At 43.4% G+C, this 24,445-nt stretch overlaps 10 protein-coding genes and 1 non-coding gene across 11 annotated transcripts; 6 read left to right on the forward strand and 5 right to left on the reverse strand.

The window, feature by feature from the left end:
- The first annotated feature begins 78 nt into the window (after nucleotides 1-78).
- Nucleotides 79-1,855, forward strand: V2V93DRAFT_117991 (uncharacterized protein). The gene is made up of 3 exons (XM_066906770.1): nucleotides 79-833; nucleotides 895-999; nucleotides 1,060-1,855. The coding sequence occupies exons 1-3, from the start codon at nucleotides 164-166 to the stop codon at nucleotides 1,377-1,379; spliced, it is 1,095 nt and encodes a 364-aa protein (XP_066767890.1). The 5' UTR covers nucleotides 79-163; the 3' UTR covers nucleotides 1,380-1,855.
- A 171-nt stretch (nucleotides 1,856-2,026) lies between these two features.
- Nucleotides 2,027-3,373, forward strand: V2V93DRAFT_389903 (isoprenoid synthase domain-containing protein; the record flags this gene model as incomplete). Its single annotated transcript, XM_066912378.1, has 8 exons — nucleotides 2,027-2,065; nucleotides 2,139-2,293; nucleotides 2,342-2,505; nucleotides 2,569-2,670; nucleotides 2,725-2,785; nucleotides 2,846-2,924; nucleotides 2,988-3,090; nucleotides 3,177-3,373. 8 exons carry the CDS (start codon nucleotides 2,027-2,029, stop codon nucleotides 3,371-3,373), a joined length of 900 nt encoding a protein of 299 aa, XP_066767891.1.
- Nucleotides 3,374-3,557: 184 nt separating this feature from the next.
- V2V93DRAFT_364128 (P-loop containing nucleoside triphosphate hydrolase protein) lies at nucleotides 3,558-5,174 on the reverse strand. The gene is made up of 3 exons (XM_066908779.1): nucleotides 5,046-5,174; nucleotides 4,860-4,959; nucleotides 3,558-4,793 (listed from the first exon to the last, which is right to left on the reverse strand). Exons 1-3 carry the CDS (start codon nucleotides 5,082-5,084, stop codon nucleotides 3,739-3,741), a joined length of 1,194 nt encoding a protein of 397 aa, XP_066767892.1. The 5' UTR covers nucleotides 5,085-5,174; the 3' UTR covers nucleotides 3,558-3,738.
- A 362-nt stretch (nucleotides 5,175-5,536) lies between these two features.
- V2V93DRAFT_395492 (uncharacterized protein) lies at nucleotides 5,537-7,851 on the forward strand (the record flags this gene model as incomplete). The annotated part of the gene is made up of 5 exons (XM_066912520.1): nucleotides 5,537-5,956; nucleotides 6,011-6,208; nucleotides 6,262-6,799; nucleotides 6,866-7,143; nucleotides 7,211-7,851. 5 exons carry the CDS (start codon nucleotides 5,537-5,539, stop codon nucleotides 7,385-7,387), a joined length of 1,611 nt encoding a protein of 536 aa, XP_066767893.1. The 3' UTR covers nucleotides 7,388-7,851.
- Nucleotides 7,852-8,473: 622 nt separating this feature from the next.
- On the forward strand, nucleotides 8,474-10,313 carry V2V93DRAFT_117998 (uncharacterized protein). Its single transcript, XM_066906771.1, has one exon. It carries the CDS (start codon nucleotides 8,562-8,564, stop codon nucleotides 10,194-10,196), a length of 1,635 nt encoding a protein of 544 aa, XP_066767894.1. The 5' UTR covers nucleotides 8,474-8,561; the 3' UTR covers nucleotides 10,197-10,313.
- A 2,030-nt stretch (nucleotides 10,314-12,343) lies between these two features.
- On the reverse strand, nucleotides 12,344-15,714 carry V2V93DRAFT_378119 (Sodium/calcium exchanger protein-domain-containing protein; the record flags this gene model as incomplete). The annotated part of the gene is made up of 3 exons (XM_066911942.1): nucleotides 12,344-12,584; nucleotides 12,649-13,787; nucleotides 13,864-15,714. 3 exons carry the CDS (start codon nucleotides 15,712-15,714, stop codon nucleotides 12,344-12,346), a joined length of 3,231 nt encoding a protein of 1,076 aa, XP_066767895.1.
- A 1,082-nt stretch (nucleotides 15,715-16,796) lies between these two features.
- V2V93DRAFT_364138 (glycosyl transferase family 64 domain-containing protein) lies at nucleotides 16,797-19,300 on the reverse strand. The gene is made up of 2 exons (XM_066908780.1): nucleotides 18,942-19,300; nucleotides 16,797-18,881 (listed from the first exon to the last, which is right to left on the reverse strand). Exons 1-2 carry the CDS (start codon nucleotides 19,203-19,205, stop codon nucleotides 17,103-17,105), a joined length of 2,043 nt encoding a protein of 680 aa, XP_066767896.1. The 5' UTR covers nucleotides 19,206-19,300; the 3' UTR covers nucleotides 16,797-17,102.
- A 226-nt stretch (nucleotides 19,301-19,526) lies between these two features.
- V2V93DRAFT_t10 lies at nucleotides 19,527-19,635 on the forward strand. Its single transcript has one exon. It is a non-coding gene; the product is annotated as a tRNA-Leu (tRNA).
- Nucleotides 19,636-19,704: 69 nt separating this feature from the next.
- Nucleotides 19,705-21,483, reverse strand: V2V93DRAFT_342710 (tetrapyrrole methylase). Its single transcript, XM_066907837.1, has 2 exons — nucleotides 21,133-21,483; nucleotides 19,705-21,077 (listed from the first exon to the last, which is right to left on the reverse strand). Exons 1-2 carry the CDS (start codon nucleotides 21,440-21,442, stop codon nucleotides 19,765-19,767), a joined length of 1,623 nt encoding a protein of 540 aa, XP_066767897.1. The 5' UTR covers nucleotides 21,443-21,483; the 3' UTR covers nucleotides 19,705-19,764.
- A 438-nt stretch (nucleotides 21,484-21,921) lies between these two features.
- On the forward strand, nucleotides 21,922-23,287 carry V2V93DRAFT_364141 (Endonuclease/exonuclease/phosphatase). Its single transcript, XM_066908781.1, has 2 exons — nucleotides 21,922-22,233; nucleotides 22,295-23,287. The coding sequence occupies exons 1-2, from the start codon at nucleotides 22,163-22,165 to the stop codon at nucleotides 23,091-23,093; spliced, it is 870 nt and encodes a 289-aa protein (XP_066767898.1). The 5' UTR covers nucleotides 21,922-22,162; the 3' UTR covers nucleotides 23,094-23,287.
- Nucleotides 23,288-23,549: 262 nt separating this feature from the next.
- On the reverse strand, nucleotides 23,550-24,348 carry V2V93DRAFT_378123 (small GTPase superfamily; the record flags this gene model as incomplete). Its single annotated transcript, XM_066911943.1, has 5 exons — nucleotides 23,550-23,724; nucleotides 23,780-23,838; nucleotides 23,895-24,023; nucleotides 24,084-24,223; nucleotides 24,297-24,348. The coding sequence occupies 5 exons, from the start codon at nucleotides 24,346-24,348 to the stop codon at nucleotides 23,550-23,552; spliced, it is 555 nt and encodes a 184-aa protein (XP_066767899.1).
- Nucleotides 24,349-24,445: the final 97 nt, after the last annotated feature.

Genomic DNA, 24,445 nt, shown 5'->3' on the forward strand with positions numbered 1-24,445 from the left:
ACGGCTTAACTTACAATCATCAGGCATTGGTTAAGGGTTAATGGTGGTTCTAATTTGTGAGTTGCAACAATTCTTTGGCGCTTGTAGAAGCTGATGCTAATGCGGACTATTTTTCATGTTGACACCGCCGATAGTCTCGTTGTCTAGTGCAAGTTAATCATATATGATCTTCACAAAGCTATGGATTCGTCCTTGTGAGAGACTATTGGCTTGGCGGCGGTCCCTACATCCAGTTAGAAGTTGCCAATTCAGCAGCTGCTCTTACGTCTCAAACAAAGAGAAGAAGCCTTTGGCTGCAACTGACTGTACGATAAGCGATGCTGATTCGCATTCAGTGGACGAGATACATGAGGTTTCAGAGAATACAAGCCGAGAAAGACAAATGAAGTATGAGAAATGGCTGGCTCTCAGTGAAGGACAACTACGGCAAAAAGAATATCGAAAGACAACAATTCAAGAGCTGGCAAAGAAATTATATGCCAGATTTTCAAATGTCAAAGAAGATAGCAATATCGAGTCTAAAGCTCAAAGCAACGATCTTTCGATAGCTGACTTAGTAGACCTCATTGCTGCTCGTAGGCGAGCGAAACCGTCTGAGGACGAAGACAAAGTCTCTGGTGATCAAGATGCAAATTATCACGATGCGGTCAAAGAAGAAACGATAGTGGAAAGTTTAGACGATTTGGAGTATTTTCCTGAGTTTTTACGAGAGATACATGAATCTGGCGAGACAATACCTACAGAACTCGAATTATATGTGCGAGACTTGATTTCATACGATTATATAGATGAACATGCGTACAATGCATCGCTACGGACATCAACTATGAGATGTGAGTTTTCAGTCCCTATCAGATTTCTTTACTATACTTAGCGCTGATCTTTGATTTTGAGCAGTTATGAGTGAACCAACTGATACACTCTATTTTCCTACAGCCATTCCCTTTCTCCAAGTTACAGATTTTGCGCGTTTGTCTCGATCTAATCATAAATTTCGATGTATGCATATTTGAATTTATTAGCTATTGCAGACACTTATTTTTTTATGTTATTATTTAGTCTACCGAGATAGAGATTCTAGAATGGTGCCGCGAAACGGATACTACTTAAAATTTGGTACTGCGGCCAAGGCTGTTGCATTTCGGGAGTCATGTATGGAGGCAACACTGTACGGGCGTTTGCTCAAGTCTCATTTTGTACCGGGTATTCCAAGCGAAATTCGGGAGCTTATTGGCCGACGCTTTCTTGCCGCTCAAACAAGCGTCGTGATATTGAGCGAGATTCCGTCTTCAGCCAAGAGGGAAGATGTTCTGAATCGCTTATGGGGTTACCATCTGGCCTCAGATCATTCAAGAAGTGTTCTTGAACTCAGCCCGTAAGTCCAAAATTCAGTCAGGATTGCTCAAATTTGCTGCATTGTTTGTCATGGTGGATGCTGACGGCTACTGTTACGATTTAGGATGTCAATCGGGAAGCGATATGCCGTACATTTAGCCTCTGAAAAAGAAGCATATAGGCTGGTTGCTGATCTTCACCGCACGCCGTGGAGCAAGTCGGATAACTCGCTAATCACGGCGGACTTGACTGCTAAAACTAATCGCAATCCGCGTAAAGATCGAGCTAAGAGACGAAAGAAGCTGGAGGCGAGATGAAAGAATACAAAATCTTAAATATTATTTGTGCATAAAGGTCGATAGTTGCATTTGGATAATCTCGCATTTTGGCATAGAAACAATGAACTTTCCATGACATGGAAGTATTACAATATTTATCGTGAGAACAGAGGCATTTGTAGAATTAAATGGGTGGTTGTGATAAATTACAGATCAGGGGAATATGAGGATATAAGACACAGGCAGCGGCCGTGCGTAAGCCAACGCTTTCTGTCGACGTCATTTACCAGGTTGCGCGACCAAGCACATGAATATCCTCTCCTCTCCGACAGCTTTGCTCTCGTGCCTCCCCACCCTTCCGCTCTGATTGTCCCCATAGTCTACAGATCTGTCTACTGGCATCCACCCTTGTCATGAGCACGGGCGACATGTGGAGCTCGGAGGACGAAGCGGTACGTGTACCCGTTCGATCTTGCCACGTGCAGCCGCTATTCACCGTTCCTAACACTCTTTTCTTCTGTACAGATCGTTCTCAGACCGTTTTCTTACCTCGAATCGCATCCGGGAAAAGATCTTAGACGTGTTCTGGTTGATGGTTTCAATATATGGCTGCAAGTGCCAGAGTCGTCGACAGAGATCATTGGTAATGTGATTTCACGGCTCCACTCCGCATCCTTATTGTAAGTACGCCCTATTTGATTAATTTCATGAGCTTACTAAACGACAAGAATCGATGATATCGAAGACTCTGCTGTATTAAGAAGAGGATTTCCGGTGGCGCACAACATATATGGCATACCCCAAACTATTAATTCTGCAAACTACGCTTACTTCGTAGCGCTGCAAGCGTTGACAAAACTGAACAATCCGGCGATTTATCAAATATTTACAGGTATAACCCAGAGAAATTTGAATCGTTTTGAGGAACCCTTTTTAACATCGTTTACGGAATTAGAGGAGATGCTTAATTTGCACAGAGGCCAAGGCTTGGAGTTGTTCTGGCGTGATTCTCTTGCCTGCCCTACAGAAGAAGAATATATAGCGATGGTCAAGAACAGTATGGGCAGTCAATATCTCTGCAATTTGATATTCTAACTAACTCATTCTTAAGAAACTGGTGGTTTGTTCAGATTAGCCGTTCGGCTCTTGCAAGCAGAGTCACCAACCAGTCAGTAAGTAAACGTGTCTTTCAAGTTTACGTACACAATTTAGACCTAACAAGTATGGCTTAGCGATTTCGTAGATCTTGCAAATCTTATTGGAATTTTATACCAAATTCGAGATGATTACTTGAACCTGCAATCAGATCAGGTAAGACTAAAAATTTGTTAAATATGCTTGTGGATACCAATGTTAATGAGCTGGGTATTATAGTACTCAAAAAGCAAAGGTTTCTGTGAAGATTTAACTGAAGGAAAGTTCTCTTTTCCAATCATCCACTGCATAAAAAATGACGGCTCGAGTAGAAAAATGCACAGTAAGACTTCCTTTTTTTTTATCTACTTCTATTTTATCTTTATTTTGCCATGTGGCAGAAAGCTGACATCCACACTGTCTATCAAGATATTTTGAAGCAGCACTCAACGGACAGAACTATTAAAGAATATGCGGTCCGGTATATGCGTGATGTCACAAAAAGTTTTGATTACACAATTCTTGCCATCGGAGAGTACAAACAGAAGATCAAAGATGAACTGACTCGATTAAATGTTGGGCCAAATCCTATCATTGATCAAGTCCTATCGAGCTTATCCATATAGTACTTTACTCTCCTATCTCCTGAATCAGGAGGTAACAGCACTTGAGCATCGAAAGTTATTAAGTATACGAGATATTGGCCACTGTCAGATTTTACAACTGACATAAATAAAATTTATCTCGTTATTTGGTATAAGTTGTAGATATACAGGTTCAGCATTGGGATCGTTATGATTAAATATTGGCTTGGGATTAAGGCGTTTTTGAATTGTTCTATAGATTTGATGCTATAACAGATTAGTATATAATATAATAATAATGAAGTGCTGAAGTAAAAATCAACTATCTTGATAAATATTAATATCCGTAATGCACAATCGAAAGAAATCAAAGCCTGATATAGTACCAGTTGAGTCGATGTAATATACTACTTGAACAACTTTCTCAGTGATATCTCTCCCTCATCGTTTCGTGACAGGACCTTCGCGACAGCAAGCTCAAAATCCTCTTGAGTAACGTGAATTCTTCTTTCTCTCAGAGCGTACATACCCGCTTCAGTGCAGACTCCCTTAACTTCCGCACCAGAGCATCCATTCATCTTATCCGCAATCTTCCGCAAGTTGATGCCACGGGTTAAGTTCATTGACCGAGAATGGATTCTCAAAATATCCGTGCGCGCTTCAAGTGTGGGTGGTGGGAACTCAATCTTTCGGTCAATACGACCGGGACGAAGAAGGGCAGGATCCAGGATATCCAATCTGTTCGTAGCCATGATGACTTTGATGTTCTTGCTGGACTCAAAGCCGTCAAGCTGATTCAAAAGCTCCAGCATAGTTCTCTGGACCTCTGAATCACCGCCACTGTTTCCCTCTACACGGCTAGATCCAATAGAATCAATCTCATCCATAAAGATGATGCTAGGAGCATGCTCACGAGCCATGACAAAGAGTTCTCTAACCATGCGACTACCCTCGCCAATGTACTTCTGCACGAGCTCAGAGCCACTGACGCGGATAAACTTACACTCTGTATGATGAGCGACTGCACGAGCGAGAAGAGTTTTTCCTGTACCAGGAGGCCCATATAGCAAAACACCCTTTGGCTGCGCAATTCCAAGCGATTCAAATAATTCAGGATGCTTAACTGGTAGCTCGATGACTTCCTTGATTTCCTTGATCTGCTTATCAAGACCACCCACCATCTCATAGGTGCTATCAGGAACCTTTTCTACCATCATAAGCGACACCAAAGGATCAACCTTGTTCGGGAGGATCTGATGCAGTTGGTAAGAGTCTGATCGAAGACATACTCGCAGACTGGGTGTGATCTTCTTGATATCGATATCAGGCGACAAATCAACTACATATTTGCCCTCGGGATGCACTTTGACCAACACTTTGGTCTTTCCCATGGCCTTCACAACTTCACCAACATAAGACCCAGGTTCTTGCAAAAGTTGCAGCTCTTCGCGAAGTAATCGAACTATCCCGGGATGGCCAATGGTCAGAATCAGGGAACTCAGAATATATTAATCACGTCATAACGTACCTTTGGTGTTCAAAGCATTTCGTTGAGCCTCAAGCCTTCGCAAATTCTGAGTCTTCTCGTTGATTTGAAGCTCAGTCTCCTCGATCTTTTGCGTGTAGTACTATGTGGCGGAGGACGTGTTAGCAAGCTACTGACTGCTCACTTTTGACCACGAGGAGGCCGACATATATGACAAAATCCACTTACAGGCTTAATTCCACTCACTCTGTCAATCGACACTGTCATTCTGAAAACGGATGCAGATTAATCTGAGTATTCGTTTATGGTTGTAGGGAGCTGGACGATGACCAGTAGATCGATGCGCGAGGTTTTGGTGGTGGAGTGTGGAACATTCACCCGATCACATATTATGTAGCTAGTCATGTGATACATTGTGACTCAGAAACTCCATCAAAGCCTAACTTATCAAACTGCAATATTTCGCAACTAGACTGACACAACCGGTATTTTGAGCAGTGCAGTATCAACGAAGCACTCTGCTGTGGAGAATAGTTTATACATCGCGTGACGCCATGTATTTGATGTGAGGTGAAAGCTTTTTGGTACAATTTGAACTCTGGTGGTGCTAGTTCTATATAGAGCCGAAGGCCGATATCGCTTAAATTCAGATTGGAACAATTTAAGGATCAATAACTCACGCAACGGAATACCACTACTAATTAGCAAAACCATCTACAATGGAATCTTCCACGGATGAACTCACTAAGTTCAGAAGCGAGTGGGAAAAAGAGGTTCAAGCGCGAAAACGAATAGCTCGCGTTGTGCCATCTACAGCGTCCAAAGGCAAAAGTAAAGCGACTGAGTCGTCGCCAGCCGAGAGCAGTACCGCTATCAAAGATATAAAAGAAGGTTTTACTGCTGAAATTTGCGCATTAGAAGCGGATGATTTGGATACTGAGCAAGAGCAAAATGTCGAGGCTGGAGGCGTTACTGACGGTTATGAAGAACAGCTTTCAGAAAACGATTTAGGGTCATCTACTGAGGAGTTAGTGCAGTCAATTACACAGATGGATTTGAGTTTAGAACTTGAGCTGCAGGCTGCTACAAACACGTCAGCAGTGGCCGTCAAAAAGCCAGCGGAGTCTTTGGATGTAGTCGTCTCTGAGACTGAAAATACTGAGGGACGTTTACCCCGGAGAGATAGAGATGAGCGGCAGACTGACTCGCCAGCTGCAGAACTTCCTATGGATTATGCTGATATCTCGGAGAATCTGCTGGCTGCAGAATCAGGCGTTGGTTCAGAATTGAGTCGAGCCCAGAGAGCTTTGATGGTGTATGAGCTTGCGGTTGAAAAGGAGCGCGTCGGAAACTTATCTGATGCGCTAAAATTTTATAGACAAGCATTTAGAGTGAGAATTCTTTTTGTTTGTTAGTGTGAGAGACCAGGCTGACAATCCACCAGCTGGATGATGCAGTAGACAAATTGTACAAGAACAAACATTTTCCGGCAAGTTCATTCAAGCGGGTGCCATCGCCGTCAAAGAAACAGGCTACCTCTTCTCTTCCGGGCGAAAGACCGGCAGCGATTTTATCAGACTATTCCAACATTGAAGCTTTGCCAGAAGACGAAGACTTACCGTCACCTCTAATTAACATGCCCAATGAAGTGACATCTGCGATTCTCCGAACTCTTGCTTTGAGCGACCTTTCCTCATTTACTAGAGCAACTTATGCATGTCGAAAGCTAGCCTTTTTGGGATATAGCGATGTGCCTTTATGGAAAGCTCTATGTATGAGAGAGTACCCTCGTATGCACTACGAGGAGAAGGTGGATGAGTATGAGGCCGTGACACTATGGAATGATGACTGGCGGCGAATGTTCTTGGAGCGACCCCGTGTTCAGTTTAATGGTATCTATATAAGCACTTGCAATTACCATCGTTACGGTATTTCAGATTCATGGAATGCTCCGATCCATATAGTTACTTATTATCGATATCGTATGTATTTAATAATCTCCAACTTAAGAGTGTGCCAATTTTTTATGCGCTAACTTTCTTATCAAGTTCGTTTCTATGCCGATGGAACTTGTATAACTCATCTCACAACTCGAGAGCCTGTTGAGGTGGTGTCAGAGTTTCATAGGCATTTAATGCGTCGGGATATGTTTCGGGGAACGTGGATTATGTCTATGGATGGACACATAAGAATTGAATCACAAGCGCCAGTAGCTAAATATTTGTTTCTACAGGAGCTTGAAATCAAGTCTTCTGGTCGTGGCCGTCATAACCGGTTGAACTGGGTAAAATTTTCGAGTTTTAACCGTTTAAATGAGGAACGCGTTGTAAGTAATATGCGTTTTGTACTCTCTTGGAAGCGAATATGTGACTAACAGGATTGCCGCGATGTAGGATTTTTCTCTACAACACGACAAACCATTTTATTTCTCCAGAGTTTTGTCGTACGATCGACCGCCGAAGAATTTTGCAGAGGCGGCTGTTTCCAGCGCAGCAGTGCCCCCTATTGCGGTAGGAAGTGGCGCGAGTTCAGTCACCCTCACTCCGTCCCGCGGGCTGGCGAGAGGCTAACAAATTCGGCTACTATGCGGAAAACATGGAAATGACTGTTTACAAGGGAAATAAGCGATCAACCAATGTCGGTATCTGTATCGGTATTCGGGCGTTCTGCTCCGAGAATGTGATTGATGGCTGGTGGAGACTTGCGGGGTAAGAGTTATATAAGCTCGGCTGCAGAGAGGGGAAGCCTGATAAATAGGCGAGTTAGCATATAGAATAAAGGTTGAATATTGATGATGACCAATCATGCAATCGGTGTGCCAGTGTAGATGAAGACTAGTTCATTTCTAATTAACGAGAATGGTCAAATTTGGAAATAAATATGCAAGGCGTGGCCAAATAAATAGAGTCAGGCCGAGATAGGTCGTCATATTAAATTTATATCAATGGCTGAGAAGATGCTACAGATCGACAAAATTCAAGCAAAGTAAACAGAACCATACTTCCAGTTTTGAGACAGACTATATCATGAAATATTATTGTTGTCTTCTTGGTAATTATATTGTAGATCATTGGAACTGATTATCCAGCTACGAAGCTACATCTCCTACCTTCTCGCTTTGCTTTACGATGATATGCAAGGTTTACACACTGATTCTCTGATCATCATTTACTGCTTTTCATTTATATATCTTTGTAGCATTAGCCGCATTTAGGATGTAGGTATATAGATGAATTGATATCAGTCGATACCGAGAACCGCATGATGAAGGCTGGCAAGAAAAGCCGAGCCCAGATGTCCGATCGTGCCATCATGGCACAAACAATTTCTCGTCACTTTACATTGCAGCATAGTTTAAAAAGCGTTATCTTATTCTTTACCATTCAGTATCTGTGCTGCCGAATAGGGCATTTACTCGGTGAGGGATCTTTCGTTCTGCATTGGGCCACAAGGAGGCACCGAAATCTTAGCTCGAGCGAACAAAGCCGCACGGTCCGCTTGGTGGCAAGGGTTTACCAGCCACCACCACCTTTGCACATGCACGTGGCGGTGCCGCTCGTCTTGTGACACTCTCGCGAAGCCTGTTTGCTCTTCCTTTTGTTAATACATTTCACTCCCTTTTCTTTCTCCATCAACACACTGCAGGCGCCCGGTCTTTGTGTGTTACCGGCATTTATTTATCATTTTCAGGCTTTAAGCACCGGCATCAAGCGGTCAAAGGATGCTCGTCTTTTTTCCCAGGCGATGACTTCAGCAGAATACATGCTTGCTAATCCGACAGTCGTCAAGGACGCGCACGTCCCTTCCAAGATGACCCCTACTCCAGAGGATGACTCTCTACAGTCTAGTCGTTCTGCTCACATCGAATTACTCTCGCAGCTATCAAGTAATCTTAGAAGAAGCAGCGGCCAGTCGCCGCCGATAGACCCGTCGTCTCTACTGCCACCGCCGCCACCTCCACTGCCTGCCGGCTTATCTGTACCATTGCTGGACGATCGCGAGAGTCTGGCGTACTCCATCTTTCTTGACAAGATCGCCTTAGATTCTGATTTCATTTTCGACCCGGTCCTACCGGAGGACCTCGTGCCGTGGCCACATCAACAGCCTTCCACCGGCTCTTCTTCAAATGCCTCTTTGTCCACCTCAGCTACTTCGCCCGGCAAGACTGAAGATATATCTCGAAATGCCAGCAATCGAGCATCGCTATCTCCTGTCATGACTGGACATCCATCCTTGGATCAACAGCAGACTTTGCCTTTATTGTCAGAATCGCCTTCTTTTTCTCTGCGGTCAGTGCCGAGTCGCTCAACCTATAACACTTCTTCAGACCGGAAAAAAATTATACAGGGTGATCCCAGACATTTAAGTCTTATGCCGCAGTCATTACCACTCATTTCTCCCACGTCTGAAGAGCCCCCTGGCTCGTTGATTAACAAATGGAGGACAGGACAAATAACGATTGAAGATCGGGCAAGTTTGCTTCGTGCAGTGCATAGGCAACAGGGACTTGCTTTTGGATCCGATCCACAGTTCTCTCAAACAGGATTCAAGGCGAGTGGAGAGGTGTCATCATTTAGCACTTCTTCGCAAATCGAGTCCTCGACTCCAAGCCATATGAAAACTGGCACTGCTGACGATCACCCAAATAGAAACGAAGCGGCCGCATCTGAAATCCTCAGACAAATGAGTCAAGAAGGAACGTCATGGTCTATTGAACGAGAAAATGAATTTGAATCGGCGCGTCACCGGATCCACTCTGGCCCTAGTGTTTGCGACAGAGAGGCATTAGTTATGCCTATGCCCGCGGTATCGTCTTCTTCAGAATCGGCAGCCGCCTCACCTATCTCACCATGCACGACGAGTGGAAATTCATACTTGCCGTCGCAGCAGCATCATAATCATCATCATCGGAAAAGAACTTCCTCACTTGCGAATCTACCGGAAGTCAAAAGCGAGGATCACTTATATTCTCCGTTAGCAACAGCTCCTGTGTCTAAAAAATCGCGAGGACGGTCAACCTCTGGCGCAATTGCCGATTTAACCAGTGCTCACTCTGACTCTTGGCCTCAGCGACCTTCTTCTTCTCAAGTGTCAGGTAGTCATGCTGCACGCTCGCAATCTGTTTCGTCGTTTACTGAGCGAGATAATCGAGAGCTCCTTACAGATGCGCAGCGACGAAAGAATCATATTTCCTCAGAGAAGAAGCGTCGCGATGTTATAAAGCAGGGCTTCGAAGAATTATCTCATATTGTTCCAGTGCTGCGTGCGGGAGGATTCAGTAAAAGTACGGTACTCTCGCATGTTATTGATTTCATTACAGCTGTCGAAAAGAAAAATGAAGAGCTTCGAGAGATATTGGCGGAACTACAACAGAAGTAATACCTGGTGAATTATTTTAAGTTAAGTTTTCTAAAGAGAGAAAACGACGTTATTATTTTCTGTGTGCTTATCAGTGCGGGATTGGGCAGGAATGGAGTATGGGTTGGGAAAGCTTGTTTTGATCTTATACAGTACAAATGTATTGGACTTTATAATATCCGGCGTTTTTGTACTTGTTACCATGCTTATAGTATGCATTAATCTTTATCTCTGCTTCAAACATACTAAACCAAATGCTTATTAATTGGCCTGTTTCCAAGAACTGTGCCTTCCAAATTCAAAAACCTCAACTGTCTGGTCAGTCAAAATTGTATTTCTGCCATTACAGAAATTCGAAAAGGCCAAAGAGCTCAGAGCCTCTAGATTTTTTTTCCTGGAATGTTGGTCAATATCTTTATCATAACGACCCGAAACCGAAAATCAGATTCAACTCTCAAAATGAAGAGCTTCATGAGCTCACTCTCAGCACTTATATGATAAAGGACCTATATTTTTGCATTTGCAGCTATAGTCAGAAGCGAACCCGTCGAAGAGAGGTTCATAGCATAGAGTATACGCAGGAAGACTCATCTTAATTTGCAGCTTATCAGCATGAATGACATGGGCAAGAAAGGCAAATATAGTAGGTTTATATCAATAGCCCAAAAGACCAAAAAAAAAAATGTAAATACAGCCAGCCAAGCGTGTCTCAATGAAAGTAAGAGACTAGTCTTTAGACAGAATAATTTCGCTTCTGACAACAAAAAAACTGGAGATCAGACCAACCTGAGTATTAGACAGAGCTATCGAGAGACAATGAAGTGAGACAACGAGGGGTAGGAGAGAATTAGGGAGACAGAAAATAAAAGAGGATCGCGACAGTGAACGGCCAAAATCGATTACACTAGCCTCACAGATAAAAATTCAGACAGAAAATCAGACAAAAAGTTTTCGTCTAATACAAAATATCGAAGCCATACGATCCACGGATCATATTCAGTTACATTAAGCAAAGCAATTGGGTATTGACGGTGGATCATAAGAGAGCATGGCCACAGAACATGTGCGAAATCGAGTATTAAAGCATGGGACAGCCTCTGAGACTCCTTAGTTGAAACATTCTGATCCCAGTTGGCAAAGGTTGATTATTTAGTTATTCTTATGGTACAGCAAGTAAAGGCTGTACGAGGTCACTCGGCGGTGAACCGTTGTCAAGCAACAAGCAGATGATTGTGGAAGCGCCCCTGTATAGACGCACTGCCAACACCACGCCTGCAAAAACACAAAAATTAAAAAAGAATTGATGAAAAATAAGCGAGAACGTCGGCCAATTTGCTGATAGTGCGATTTTGAATATTGTCAAGAGAGAATTGGCTTCTTGTATTTGCAAAAAAGTTTACGTCCAAAGTTTAGAGATCGGTACAGCATACTCGCTGAAGTTCATACAGCGTAGAATCTGTCTCCAGCTTATAAACCTTTAATATAAACAATATTCATTCGCGGCCGATATCAATTTTCGAGCCAATATATAGATTAATGCCTTCATTTTAGTCAAATCATTTACAGACAGGCGGGTAGGTGTCAGACAGGCGGGTAGGTGTTTATCGGCAATTCATAGTGAAACAGGGCCGATAAGTGACACTCAGGGTTCTCCGTCAACATAGTTCTATAATTCCGTAACCATTAGATTGAACCCAACGAGCGCTTATTTTAGCGCTAGCATTCTACTCGGAAGTTTATAGCTGTATTAATTTCATATGAACAAGATTAAAAGTAGGATACCATTATATCAAACGGAATATTATGTATATACCACGTAAAAAAACGAAAAAACCAAAAATAAAAAAGAAAGAGCTAAAAACAAAATGCGATATCTGCGCGTATCAGCGTGTACAGGCCTTCCTTTGGCCGCAATATCCAGCGCTTGGCAGTTCCTCCTCCCGGAGCTCGAGCCTTAGGACTGTGTGAAAGTCATTTTGGGGCATGCTCGTAATTCCCATGATATCATTAATCGAGACGAAACTCCAAATAATATACCAGACACATAAATCAAAGAATGAAAAATAAGCGCAAACGAAGCCAAGTTGGCTCATTGCAAACGCAGAAATTTTAGCAGAAAGTTGATGTCAACGTCAACTAATTTTGCGGCGATTTAACACAAAAACCGTTCATATCACGTACCCGCCAGGCACAATAAAAGGAGAATCAGAGCCCATATAGTCTCCAGGAATTGACGACAGCTGCGCTTCGCCAGTCTGGCCACTGAACCAGAATCCACTCATTACTACAAAGTAGCTCAGAAGAAGAATTGACCCCTTGAAATAATTGGATCTACCCTCAGCATAAATATACGACAGAAGGAAGACGCAAAGAACTACAACGACTAAATCCCATCTGGGAAATACGAGACTAGAAAAGGCACAATGTCAGCATCTTTTTAAATTTAAGCAAACACAATGAAATATCAACATACGTAAATGAATAATCTCTTAAGTTGTCGTTCACACTCACGCTCCAGATACTGAACAAGATAAGAGCGGGAATCTGCAACAAGCAAACCTGCAGCACATACGCAGATCCGATTTCCATACTTAGTGCAATATTACCATTCATGGCAAACGAGATGGCGTTCAAAAATTCAGTCGTATTAGGAACCAAAGCAAACAGAGTGATTCCTAAAAATTTTTCATCGATCGCAACTGAGTCAAGTACAACATCGACAGTGTCGACTAGAATCTCGGCAATCACAGCATACAAAACAGTCGCTCCTAGGAGAACGACACTACTCTTGAACTTACTCCAGTTAGGGGCGTCATGACCGCCTCCAGAAACGCCTTCCGCGGCAGCGGCATTTTCGCCATGTAGTACAGCCGCTTCTTCTCCTTGAGAATCGATTGTTGCACTTTTCGCGTTCCTGGATGAGCTGACTCGTCGTGTTGGTCCTCGGGTGCTTCCTCGTCTCAATGTCGCAGTCGTAGGTGACGGAACCGAGAGCATAGTGCCTGTTGCCGTTGTTCCACTTGCGCTCTTCTTGATGTCGTCGACGGCAACAGTTGGAATCGTGGTGGGTGTCGTAGGAGTCGTCGTTTCGCTTGCCGGAGATTTCGTAGCCGCATCGGTGTTGATATTAACAAGGGGCATCGATTGCACCTCGGGTGCTCGGGGGCGTAAAAGGGGAAGCTTGCGTTGAGAATTAACATCACCGGCCAAATAAGCATAACTACTGCTTCCAAAATCTTCAAAAGTTTCATTTACCGGAAGTACAGACGGGGTGTCTCCACCGCTAGATTGCTGCGCACTGCCACCGGCGACGGTACCATCCGCCTGCACTCCGACAACCGGCACAGCCGGCGCTGAGGAAGTCGACGGACCGCCGCCAGGAGCTTGCCAAATGAGAGCCGCATGGGTACGGAGAGTAAACCAAAGTCCAATCACGTAGGAAACAAATAGCAGAACGGCACATAAATAAGAAAACGGTTTAACTGAGGAGCGGTAAAAGTCATCGTTTGTGATCGGGTCGAGAAAGAACTGGCATCGTCGACAAGTCGCGTCATCGTTTACGGGCTCTCCATATTCCTCTCGCGGTCCACAAGGAACACAAAATAATTGGTACTATAGGAAAAATTAGTGATCATTAAATAAGACCACTTACCGATTTCTTAATTAAAATAATATGGGGTCTACTTACCGATCCATAAATTTGGTAGAACAGGGTAGGAGCAAATACTGCGATAACTGCAAAAAGTAACATAGTCGAGCTCACACCTGCAGATTTGGGATTGTATCGTTGGGTCTTTCTCTTCAAGGCACCAGCACACATTGATATTCCGGGCATGACAAGAACACCAGCTAAAATGCTACCAATAATACTACCTTCAACAAGACGTCCCTTGCCTTCTGTTAAAGCAACGCAATACAGAAAGACTTCGACAATTGTAGAGAAAAAAGCGTTAATGGCCGCACCCATTCCCATTGACGACTGTGCTGAGATTGAGGCAACAGCCATACCGATAAAGTAAGCTAAAGGAATGACAGAAAACAGAGCAAGAACAAAAACAACTCCAGGAGTTGTGAAGAAAGTACTAGGTCCAAGAACCTTCGCAATAAGATATTGATCAAAAATTGTGAAAACGACTACAAACATCAAATTCATCAAAAATACGTTTGTACCATCAACGGTATATTTGTAGTAATTCCAGCCAAACGCACGGTACGTGCACAGCAAAACTGTACTGTCTGAGTGTGACTCTTGGTTACGACTCAAGGGGCCATCTAAATGGAACGAAAGCGCCAAGGGATGTCTTCGCAGATGAGTACACAGGTGCACATTGACACGTGCCATAGGAATAGCAAACACTAGGAACCAGCATGCTCCAGCGGCAAAAATAAGAGCCGGAAAGACAAAAAGATAAAACCAGATATAAAACACCACTCGGCCAACATTCCAGTCTCCACGTCCAAACAATCGTCGCTTGGGATACAATAGCCCAGATTCGAGAGAGTCATTCAATGATGCGGTATCCGAGGCAGCGGAAGATGGCTCGCCATCATTAGGCTCGCCAGCAGAGCTCAATAAGTTATCGCTCTCGCTGATGGGCTCTAAGCTAGAAGAGGTAGCACGGCGCGAACGAGCAGCGTTACGACGCGACGAAGGACCAAAGAAAAGTCTCCCACGGTCATTTCCTGTCCGCCATTCTTCATACTCGCCCAAACTGCGACCCTCACCTTCGTCTTCCAGCGCATAACGACCATCCTGATCAAGCTGTACAAATTTTCCAAAGGGGAAAATCAAATAATTGGCGAGATCGTAGAAAGCGTGGCCGTATTCTCTCGCTGATCGGCTCCAAGGGAAAAAGCCGTAGCATACACTTGAGCCGAGCATAGTGACAAACCATAACGGCACGCCAAAAAGTAGCGAATAAAAATAATTACCAAACCAGACAACCCATGTGATTTTTTTGCCTGGGGCGGCATGGATATCGCCTTCAGCGATGCGCTGTACAGAACGAGATTTCTTGTAAAGAGCGGGCTTCCAGATACGGATACCAAACGGATGAGTCTCGTTGATGGCGTCTTGACGCTCGCGCAGTGTGAAGGACTCGATCGAAGCCGTGTCGGATGAATCGTCAAACTCATCATTGTCAGTTGTGTGAATTAGAGTACTACCAGAGTCATCGCCATCATCGTCTTCATTCTCGTCTTGCTCAGGAAAAGGAAAGCTGCCATCCTCTGGAGTGAGACTGTCGGACGGTTCATCCTCGAAATGTTGACGGCCACGGGGCGACACGCTACGGTCATGATGATGGTGGACTGTCAGATGAGACTCCAGTATTGGGGTAGATGTAGCGCCAAGCGAGGGGTCGTCATTGAAATGAACTTCAGCCAGAGAAGGTCGCTGTCTATTGCGTCTCCGAGAAAGTGGCTGCCTTGCGCGATTCGAAGACGTTGCACGATCGATATCCAGCTCCTGCTCGGCGTCTTCGACAGAGAACGACCGCGCAGCAGCTAACGATTTACGCGTGCTGCCGTGAGAGTCCATCTCGAAGAATTGCAAGCAAAGGTAGACACTGTCAGAACACGAGTTGTCAAATAATGAAATAAACAAGAGAAATAGGAAAAGTGACAGATGGCGAGTGGCGAGTGGGAAGAGAGAAGTGCCGCAGAAAATGACTGACTTGGGTAGAGATTGAGACTGATTGCGCGGCGTCGAAACTGGAACTTGTGGCATGCGAATGAATTGGATTAGCCCTTTTCCATTTCCTAGTTCTTGAGCCGCACCACCCTGGACAAGTGAGAGCAGGCACTACGAAATGTATCAGCCTATTGAACTGGTATTTGTTTGTTAAATAAAAAGGTGGTATCAATTAGGTCTCTGATGATACTGATAGAGGTACTACAGCCTGCTGTTTTTGGCTTGCTTAAAGTCAAGGTCTGATTCTAGATTCTAAGCATCTGAGATATTGCGTCATAGACTTCGTTAGCGAACATACTTATCAGTCACCAAGGAACCGGTTTAGTGATAAACAACATACCAGTAAACATTTCACAGCTACCGTCTTATTCCGTACTTTTTTTTAACTTTGTAAGATTCATCATTTTCGTCAGTCGATATCGATCATCTCAAAGATCCTTTAGTTTAGTCACCGATATATTAAGGTGCTACCAGTTCGTTTGGATCATGAATCAACGCTGTGCGACCAATTTTCATTGTTCAAAATGACAGCGGATATACATAGCTAAGAACGACAGTCAGTGTGCTCGATACGCATATACATATCTATAAATTAATTTAAGTTGAGCGAATAGACATCTACTGAAAATACAAGCGTCTACCTACGAATTCCATGTTCGCGATGCGACTGCCGAATTAATCTTAAATATATGCGTACCCAAATGTGTCATTAGCATACTAGTAGAAACGTTGAGTTTGTCAACCGGCACTGTGCTGGAAATAAGAAACTGAGTTTAGAAACTCTAGCGATAACGAATAATATATCTCTGATGGCCACATCCGTCTTTCTCAGCGTAAAGTAAAGAGCTAGTTGACTGTGTGCGTGTAATTTGTGTAGCTTCGAGCCAATCTACGATGCTATCGCCTTACTACTTTCTTTCAGTGTTAAATAATAGAGGAGATTTTTTTTTAACATGATTTAATTTTACAGAGTCAAACTTACTATTCTATAATTACAAGACAGAAATCGCGCCCGGCACCAAGGAAGCACCAGTAAAATATTGAAGGAAGCCAAGAGTGATACTTTGTCGAGAGAAAAATTCTTGACCAATGATAAAAATAATATCAATATATACCAGTTTGCAGCTCAAGAATAGCACACAAAATGCTCTGATAGTTATGGTACACGATTACAAAGACCTTTGCTACAAATCATGCAGCCTATATCTCAACGACATAAGCAGAAATGCTCCCTTCTAATGCCCAAGATTAGCAAGTGAAGGTGGACTCCCCCAATCGTTCGCGAGTGCTGACTCCTCAAAACCTTCATCTTGAACTTCAAGAAAGCTCTGTTCGCGGGATTCTTTGTCTCTAATCATACCCAAAAAGTTTTCCCATGTTGTGCTCAAGAAATCGGTTTCTTTATACCGCACCAAACTACCCTTCACACTCTTTAATGTGTTGCGGCCAAAGAGCTCCGTGATTCGCTGAATGCACTCACCTCGAACCTGCCAGTGAGTTGATTTCGAGGAAATACCACCGTCAAGACCAAAGTCATAAACCTCATCTGTGACAATGTGAAATGGTGGCTGTCCAGTAACGCCAGTCATCAGGAAGTTCATCGCAATATCCTCACAGTTAATGAGATCGTCGACATACTTCAATATATGATCAGGCAAGCCACAGCGCCACAAAAACAAAAAGTGCTCATCCATGAACATGAGTTTTGTGAGTATGATTGAATATCTTGGTGGAGTCATCTTGTATGCCCAACAGTACTTATATGCTTGCGTCTTTGGATCATAACACTCAACACGTGGAGCAAATCCGACAAGCGAGTCAGGCTGCCGCTGCCACGCTTCAAACGCTAGATCAATATCCTCCATAGGCGTCCACACATCGTCATCCGCAATAAGTACAGCGCCGGTTCGCAGTTCAGGTACAGGATTAAACCTATTGTTGAGCGAATCAACCGTCTGATTCAAAAGGAAAACAGTATCTTTGTGCTCATTCAGCAACTGCCTGATATTGCTAGAAACCTTCATGTTTTTGTTATGCCAGATTACAAAGATTTTGTCAACTCGTGGAGACATCAAAAACTGATTAATAACAAATGGTAGTGTTTCCTGTCGCTTTAAAGAATGCGTAGCTAGCAGCACACTATACTTATCCATTATTCTATCCGGCATGCTGACCTTATTCGCCAGATAATTCTCGCAGACATCCTTAGATCCGCGAACTTTTCGCCACTCTTGCAAGTCGTGGCTATCTAATTTTAGCTTGGTGCTGACTTCATACGACATTTGCTGCCATCGGAATATCATGTGCTCGTTGAAAGAGTTTCGCCAGTCTTTTGGCTCCTGATACCAAAAGCTCCACGGCTTCATTGTGCCCTCGTAATTATATATCCGCGCATTGCCGAAAATATAGCGGCTATAGTCAGTTCCAGCATACTTTGCCTTTACGTTGTATACCGGATTCAAAGGGTGAATATCTTTGAAAAAGTAGTTGAGGAATCCAACGTCGTGAGGCACGTGCCAGGTGTTGATCATCACTTTCTTCAGCTCTTTGTAAACTGGCATGCTAGGCTCTAAAAGCATGATTGATTCATCGATGATTCCTCCTAGTTCAAGTGTAGTTGTAAACGGCGGCTCTTGGAATATGTCGTCGACGTTTTGTAAAACAAGCATCTCTGAGCTCATATAAAGTACTCTGTCATATTCAATCAAGCGCCATGCTTGTATTGAATTGCTCTTGCACTGTCTTCTCTTCTTCGGATCAACTTCAGGCTTCAAATTACCTTCAGATTTAAGCAGTTCGTCTGCTTGCTCCTTATTCTCGAAACTCTCTTCATCTTTTGACTTCTGCGAGTCATCGATGGCAAGTTCGATCATGCTCGTATCAACCAGTTTAGCACCAAGATCGACCAATTCAGACCGGTTAGTATCAGAAATCGGCGACATAATCATCACAAGAATATCAGCCATTGTTCCAGTTTCTTGCAGAGAGTGTACCAGCACTCTAACCGGTGTGATCTAGAACACTTCATTAGCTGTCTTGATCTCCCTGCAAAGCTATCATCGAAAACTACCCACATCTTCCTCAAAGCAGATAGACGTCACATATGCTGCCTTTCCTGTAAAATTTGTCGAAGCGGAATTTTCTAATACTGTGACTTCTCGCTCTGGGCTAAACACAGCTTTTAATCGGTCGTCCATCATGTTCAACAGCGACTCCTTCGTAACGTATCGCTCACGCCATACGAAAAACCCAAGCACAGACAACACATTGATGGCAATCAAAAATACCATGCGCGGCCGCAGCGTACGCTTGATGCTGGGATGTCGAGCGATCCGCATTGTAAAGGCGTCACTGTTTTGCGAATATGGGTCACTATACCAAGACGGTTCTTCGTGCTGGTGCGCCTATTTCCATGTACTGCAAAATGGACGCAGGGGACTTGTTAAGGTTTCGCTCCTGGCGTCTTCGGTCGTGACTTCTCAACTACTTTGAATGAGACGCTCAATCACTGTATGATATTTAGATAATTTTTTAAAATTTTATGAAAGTGATGATCTTATTTATCATATAAATGAATTTATAAATGCGAAAAAAACAAATTTTGCTTGAAACTGTTTGCAGTTTATAGTGCCATCTAAACAAAATTTCAGTAGATTGATGGGAGCTTGGCCGAGTGGTCTATGGCGTCAGATTTAGGTTAGGATTCTTTCAAAGAATTTCGAATCTCTGATATCTTCGGATGCGCGAGTTCGAATCTCGTGGCTCTCACCATATTTTTAATTTCTGTGATAATGGTCGGAGTTTTTTTTATCTGCGATTAATTTTTAATAGTCTTTACCTATATTAATTAGTCTATATTAGAAATTCTCTTTTCAAGTCATCGATAGTGATGTCTATCTATAGCTGGAACCCTTCATGGACAACCCATGATTTTCCCTCTGGTACCTGTTCAATAACTTCACAGCTTTTTCCTGTAACCAATATTCCCGGAGGTCGACTACCCAAAATCTCAAATGCTTCGACTACGTGATCCAGCGTAGTTCTAATAACTCTTTGATCCGGACAACTGGCTCGCTCAATGATAGCACATGGGAAGTCCATTCTCCATCCAGCGTCATGAAGCCATCCGACAACGTCAGACAGACGATGAAGAGCCATTAAAAAGACTGTTGTGCGCGATTCAACAAATTCTGGGATGGCAGGTGCAGCACCTTTGCGCCCCGTACCAGTACATATGAGAACCTGATCTGTGACTTCGCGATGAGTTGGTGAAATTGCCGCAAACAGTGGTCCTGACAACGCACTCGTGATTCCAGGGATGACTGACGGTGTGTACCCATATTTCCTGAAAAATATGTATTCTTCTGCTCCTCGTCCAAAAATGTAAGGATCTCCTTGCTTTAATCGTACAACCGCTTTACCTTGTCGAAGCGCAGACAAACCCATAGCCAGCAACTCCTGTTGCGCAGCCTCAGCATTCCCGGGAAACTTTTTAGCAATATAGGTCTCGACGTGACGGGGAATTAAATCCAGAACCCCAGCAGGCACGAGTTTGTCTGCTAAAACAAGATCTGCAGTGGTAATTAAAGTGAGAGCTGCAGTAGTCAGTAAGCCTGCCGAGCCAGGGCCTGCACCGACGAGAGATATCCGTCCAGGTTTTGGAACAGCGGGAGAAAATTGAAGTTGGGACTCCGCGGCAAGATTTGGAAAATTGAATCGGTATTGCGAAGATAAATCATCAATGGAGAGATTTGCGAGCTCAGAGAATGGATAGTACTCTACCACTTGTGAAAGCCATCTCATCCGCTGTTTCTTTAATGCATCTCTGTTTTTAGCCAATTCTTCATTGGCTTCTTCCTCAAGAACTAATCTATTGAACTTTGAACTTTGGACAGCATCGTCGTCGTGCTGTCCAACTTCGTGATAGTATGTCTCCATATTGTGTTGAAGCTGAATATCGTCGCCGTCTTGTATGCTTTGCTTCAAATCTCCAATCTTTTCGCAAGCCATTGCAATGTCATTTGGTAATGAACTGGCAATTTCACGTCGAATTCGGCTTGCTAGACGGCAGCCTTTGCCTGATGTAGTGATTCCAATTTGCAAAGGTCCGTCTGTATGTGTAGAGAGTAAAGTAAATGTCGATAAACGCGGCGCATCAGCAACATTTACGGGTATCCGAAGTTTGCGACATAAGTTTGATATTCTTGTTCCTGGTTGCAGAGAGTCAGTTGAGTTGTGCGGTTATTAACTATATAGTCAACATACCTATTTCTGCAATACTTGGCGTAGCAACAAAGACAACGTCAACAATGCCATCCACTTCTTCCCGCCCTAGGGTGGTTAAGTCTTCGTCTTGAAACTCCCGTTGTATCCAAACTATTCTGCCTGAATATTCGTCTACTTTGCGCTGAACCTCCGAACTCCACGCCACATGTCCGTCTGGAGGGGCGACAAGGACAACTTTGGCTGCGTCGCACTCTATTGACTTTGAAACGCGAGACAACGACAGAGCAGAAGCACCTACAATGAGATGCGTCTCACCCTCGCTTTTATGCGAGATAAGCAGTCCCGGCATTTTTGTATTGTCAGCAGCGAAGAACTTATTAGCAAAATGGGAGTATAGAAGGAACTTATTCAATTTTTTCTTGCGCCACAGCAAACAAAACCTTACAGTTGAGCTTGTTTAGAGTTTGTGTTGTATGACGCGATTTAGAGATGCCGTAGCGAAGAACCCCTGAATTGTAGCCATTGGCAGCAGAATAATTACAATTTTACATATTTTACTAGTTCAATTGCTGCAAAATATATTCATAAAGGGTTTCTAGGCAGATAAGAGACTTATAATAAGTTCTCTAGAATCCCAAGTATGCGAGGTTAGACTACATGGTCCCCATTGTATAGCAATAGGAACCTCAGGATTGATGCTAGCTTTCTGAAAATTGCCGCTCTAGCATATCAAATATTCTGACGGATAAAATCTGGTCTTGTAAAATTTATATATAAAATATACTTTAGACTGTACTTAATGAATCGGTCAGAGCCTGGGTTTTTGTAGGAGAACGCAGTCTGTAAATCCTTACAAGAGAGGCGCGTGCGCGCAAACTCCCAACCTGATGAGCCTTATCAGGGGTTGGTACTCATTTGTTCCAAAAAGAGACCGGTGACGTCGTGGACCGGTGGAAGAAGCGACGATCAGTTCGGCATTCAGACATCGACCGTGTCTGACTGATCCTGATACGAGCCCAGCATTCTGTTGTCAATACTCAGCTTGTCCAGGACCAATATTTCTTTAATTATGCGTTTGCAAATTAATTGGGACGACTCAAACGACGCCTTTGCCGTCAAAGTCTACACTCACAATATCAGGTGTGATCTACCTCCTTTCAATTATTTTAGACCTTGGCATTAACCATTCGCGTATGTATAGATACGCAGCAGATCCTCAGGCAGAAGGTGAGGAGCCTTGGTCAATCAGGAAGACTCATGTCGCTTCCTCCATTTTGTTTAACACATTCAACACGTCCAGTCTTGTTCTCCTTCAAGAGGTCCTACATGATCAGCTGGCGGACATTTTGAATTTGCTCAATGAAAATACTCCCGGAGATGAGTGGATTTACTGCGGTGTTGGTCGAGACGATGGTGGTGTTAAAGGAGAATATGCCCCTATTATTTTTCGCAAGTCGCAATTTCAGGTAGTCTTGAATCGCACTTTCTGGTTGAGCGAGACCCCGGATATTCCCAGTAAAGGTTGGGATGCTGCCTCGATCCGGATTGTTAACGTGTCTCTCTTAATTCATCGTCAAACGGAGCGCCTGGCGTATGTTCTCAATACTCATCTGGATGACCAGGGTAAAGCGGCTCGTGAAGAGGGCGCGAAGCTTATAAATTCAATCATTGATAATTTGGAGGGTCATGACATTCTCATTCTTGCTGGTGATCTTAACTCGGAACCTGATCAAGAGGCATATCCTATTCTAACTAAAAAACTAAGAGATGCTAGTAAGATTGTAGCTACGAGCAATCTCATGAAATATGGAAACAGGCATACTTTCACTGGCTTCCAGAGCGGCGAGAAGAAGAAGACTATTGATTACATTTTTGTGTACAGCGATACATCTGTTACGAGCTATGGTGTCCTGGCCAACATCTTCGATGACGGAATCTACGCTAGTGACCATCGTCCTGTTGTCGCTAATATTGTAGTAGAAAAACGCGATAGCAAGTGAGAGAAGCTAATTAATAGTTCGACTCTCAGAAATACGTGAAAATGCATATGATACAATCAAGAGTATAATATATGATATCATGCCTTGCAGATATACTTGAAGACAAAGTATGAGGTAATTAGCGTGCGAGTAATAAGTAAACACAGGGTCACTTTGGGCTAACAACTATAAACAAATGAGACATGTGTAACTCCGTTCCAGTAAATTCAAATATCCCGAGATTAACCAAAGTCACGCTGCAGTTTTAGAGAGAGAACAGCACAATCACGCGTAACATCAAATAGCAAATTTAAAACATATAAAACGTGGCATATAAACCCCCCAAAAAAGTGATTGGAATTGTATTATATAGATGAGCAGTATTTACTTCACACCAGTGGCTACTTCACACCAGTGGCCCTTACCGAGCTATAAATCCAAATAAGACAAAGAAAATGCGAGGAAAATACATGGCTATCATGCAATGGCGCATTTGTTATTCGCATCAGGAGTTGGGTTATTGTGTTTCTCAATCTCTGCAATAAGAAGCTCAAAGACCTTGGATACGTTGGCATTATGTCTCGCGCTAGTCTCAATAAACGGGCAGTTGAACTCTTCAGCCAGAGTCTTAGCTTCCACTGTTTCTACCTTCCTAGATAATGACAAGTCATTAGAGAGACCCACTAAAGAATTGTACAAGGCTTTACCTTTGAGCACCAAGATCACTCTTGTTGCCAACAATAATCATAGGTATCGACTCGGTTCCCTATAGGTAGTACTGATTAACAAATTTTTTTTGGAGCGAACTGGAACATAACATACTGTGTTGTTTAAAATTTTGTCTCTAATAACACGGACCATCTCAAAAGAAGCCCTTGATGTAATAGAGTACATTATCACGTAACCGTGTACCCCGATAGAATGCTTTTGGTTCATAATGCTAAATTCGTCCTGTATGCGCCTGCGATCAGTATGGCTAATTCAGCTTTGAAAGGAAAAAACAATACATACCTGGCCTGCGGTATCAAGAATCTCAGTAGCATAGTCTTGACCTTTGTATCTTATAATTTTCGAAAACTGGTTTTCAATGGTGGGGTAGTAGCTTTCGACAAAGTGCTCTTCAACGAATTGGACGGTCATTGAAGACTTGCCTGTACAAATACATTAGAAATCAAGAAAATAAACTGAATTTCTGACTCTGGGACAGAACTTGTTTTAACATACCCACAGCCCTTGATCCGACGACGGCGATAGTGCGTGTCCGTGGAGGTGCCATTGCAGAGAGGAGATGCAGTTGGAGTTGGTAGTCAGGTTCGATAGTAAAATATTGAGTTTTGTCTAGGCCTCACCAGATCAGCTCAGTATAGCTGATA

Source organism: Kockiozyma suomiensis (assembly GCF_038497685.1).
Source record: "Kockiozyma suomiensis strain NRRL Y-17356 unplaced genomic scaffold V2V93scaffold_2, whole genome shotgun sequence".
Taxonomy (NCBI): Eukaryota; Fungi; Ascomycota; class Lipomycetes; order Lipomycetales; family Lipomycetaceae; genus Kockiozyma; species Kockiozyma suomiensis.

Coding starts and splice junctions, on each gene's coding strand:
- V2V93DRAFT_342710 (XM_066907837.1), bottom strand. CDS start 21,442: ATGCCGGGACTGCTTATCTCGCATAAAAGCGAGGGTGAGACGCATCTC. Junction 21,078..21,132: donor GCCAAGTATTGCAGAAATAG/GTATGTTGACTA, acceptor CTCTGCAACCAG/GAACAAGAATATCAAACTTA.
- V2V93DRAFT_364128 (XM_066908779.1), bottom strand. CDS start 5,084: ATGACAGTGTCGATTGACAGAGTGAGTGGAATTAAGCCT. Junction 4,960..5,045: donor GAGTGAGTGGAATTAAGCCT/GTAAGTGGATTT, acceptor TCCGCCACATAG/TACTACACGCAAAAGATCGA. Junction 4,794..4,859: donor AAATGCTTTGAACACCAAAG/GTACGTTATGAC, acceptor ATCCCGGGATAG/TTCGATTACTTCGCGAAGAG.
- V2V93DRAFT_117991 (XM_066906770.1), top strand. CDS start 164: ATGATCTTCACAAAGCTATGGATTCGTCCTTGTGAGAGACTATTGGCT. Junction 834..894: donor ACGGACATCAACTATGAGAT/GTGAGTTTTCAG, acceptor TTTGATTTTGAG/CAGTTATGAGTGAACCAACT. Junction 1,000..1,059: donor ATCTAATCATAAATTTCGAT/GTATGCATATTT, acceptor GTTATTATTTAG/TCTACCGAGATAGAGATTCT.
- V2V93DRAFT_364141 (XM_066908781.1), top strand. CDS start 22,163: ATGCGTTTGCAAATTAATTGGGACGACTCAAACGACGCCTTTGCCGTC. Junction 22,234..22,294: donor GTCTACACTCACAATATCAG/GTGTGATCTACC, acceptor GCGTATGTATAG/ATACGCAGCAGATCCTCAGG.
- V2V93DRAFT_117998 (XM_066906771.1), top strand. CDS start 8,562: ATGACTTCAGCAGAATACATGCTTGCTAATCCGACAGTCGTCAAGGAC.
- V2V93DRAFT_364138 (XM_066908780.1), bottom strand. CDS start 19,205: ATGCGGATCGCTCGACATCCCAGCATCAAGCGTACGCTGCGGCCGCGC. Junction 18,882..18,941: donor CTATCTGCTTTGAGGAAGAT/GTGGGTAGTTTT, acceptor GAAGTGTTCTAG/ATCACACCGGTTAGAGTGCT.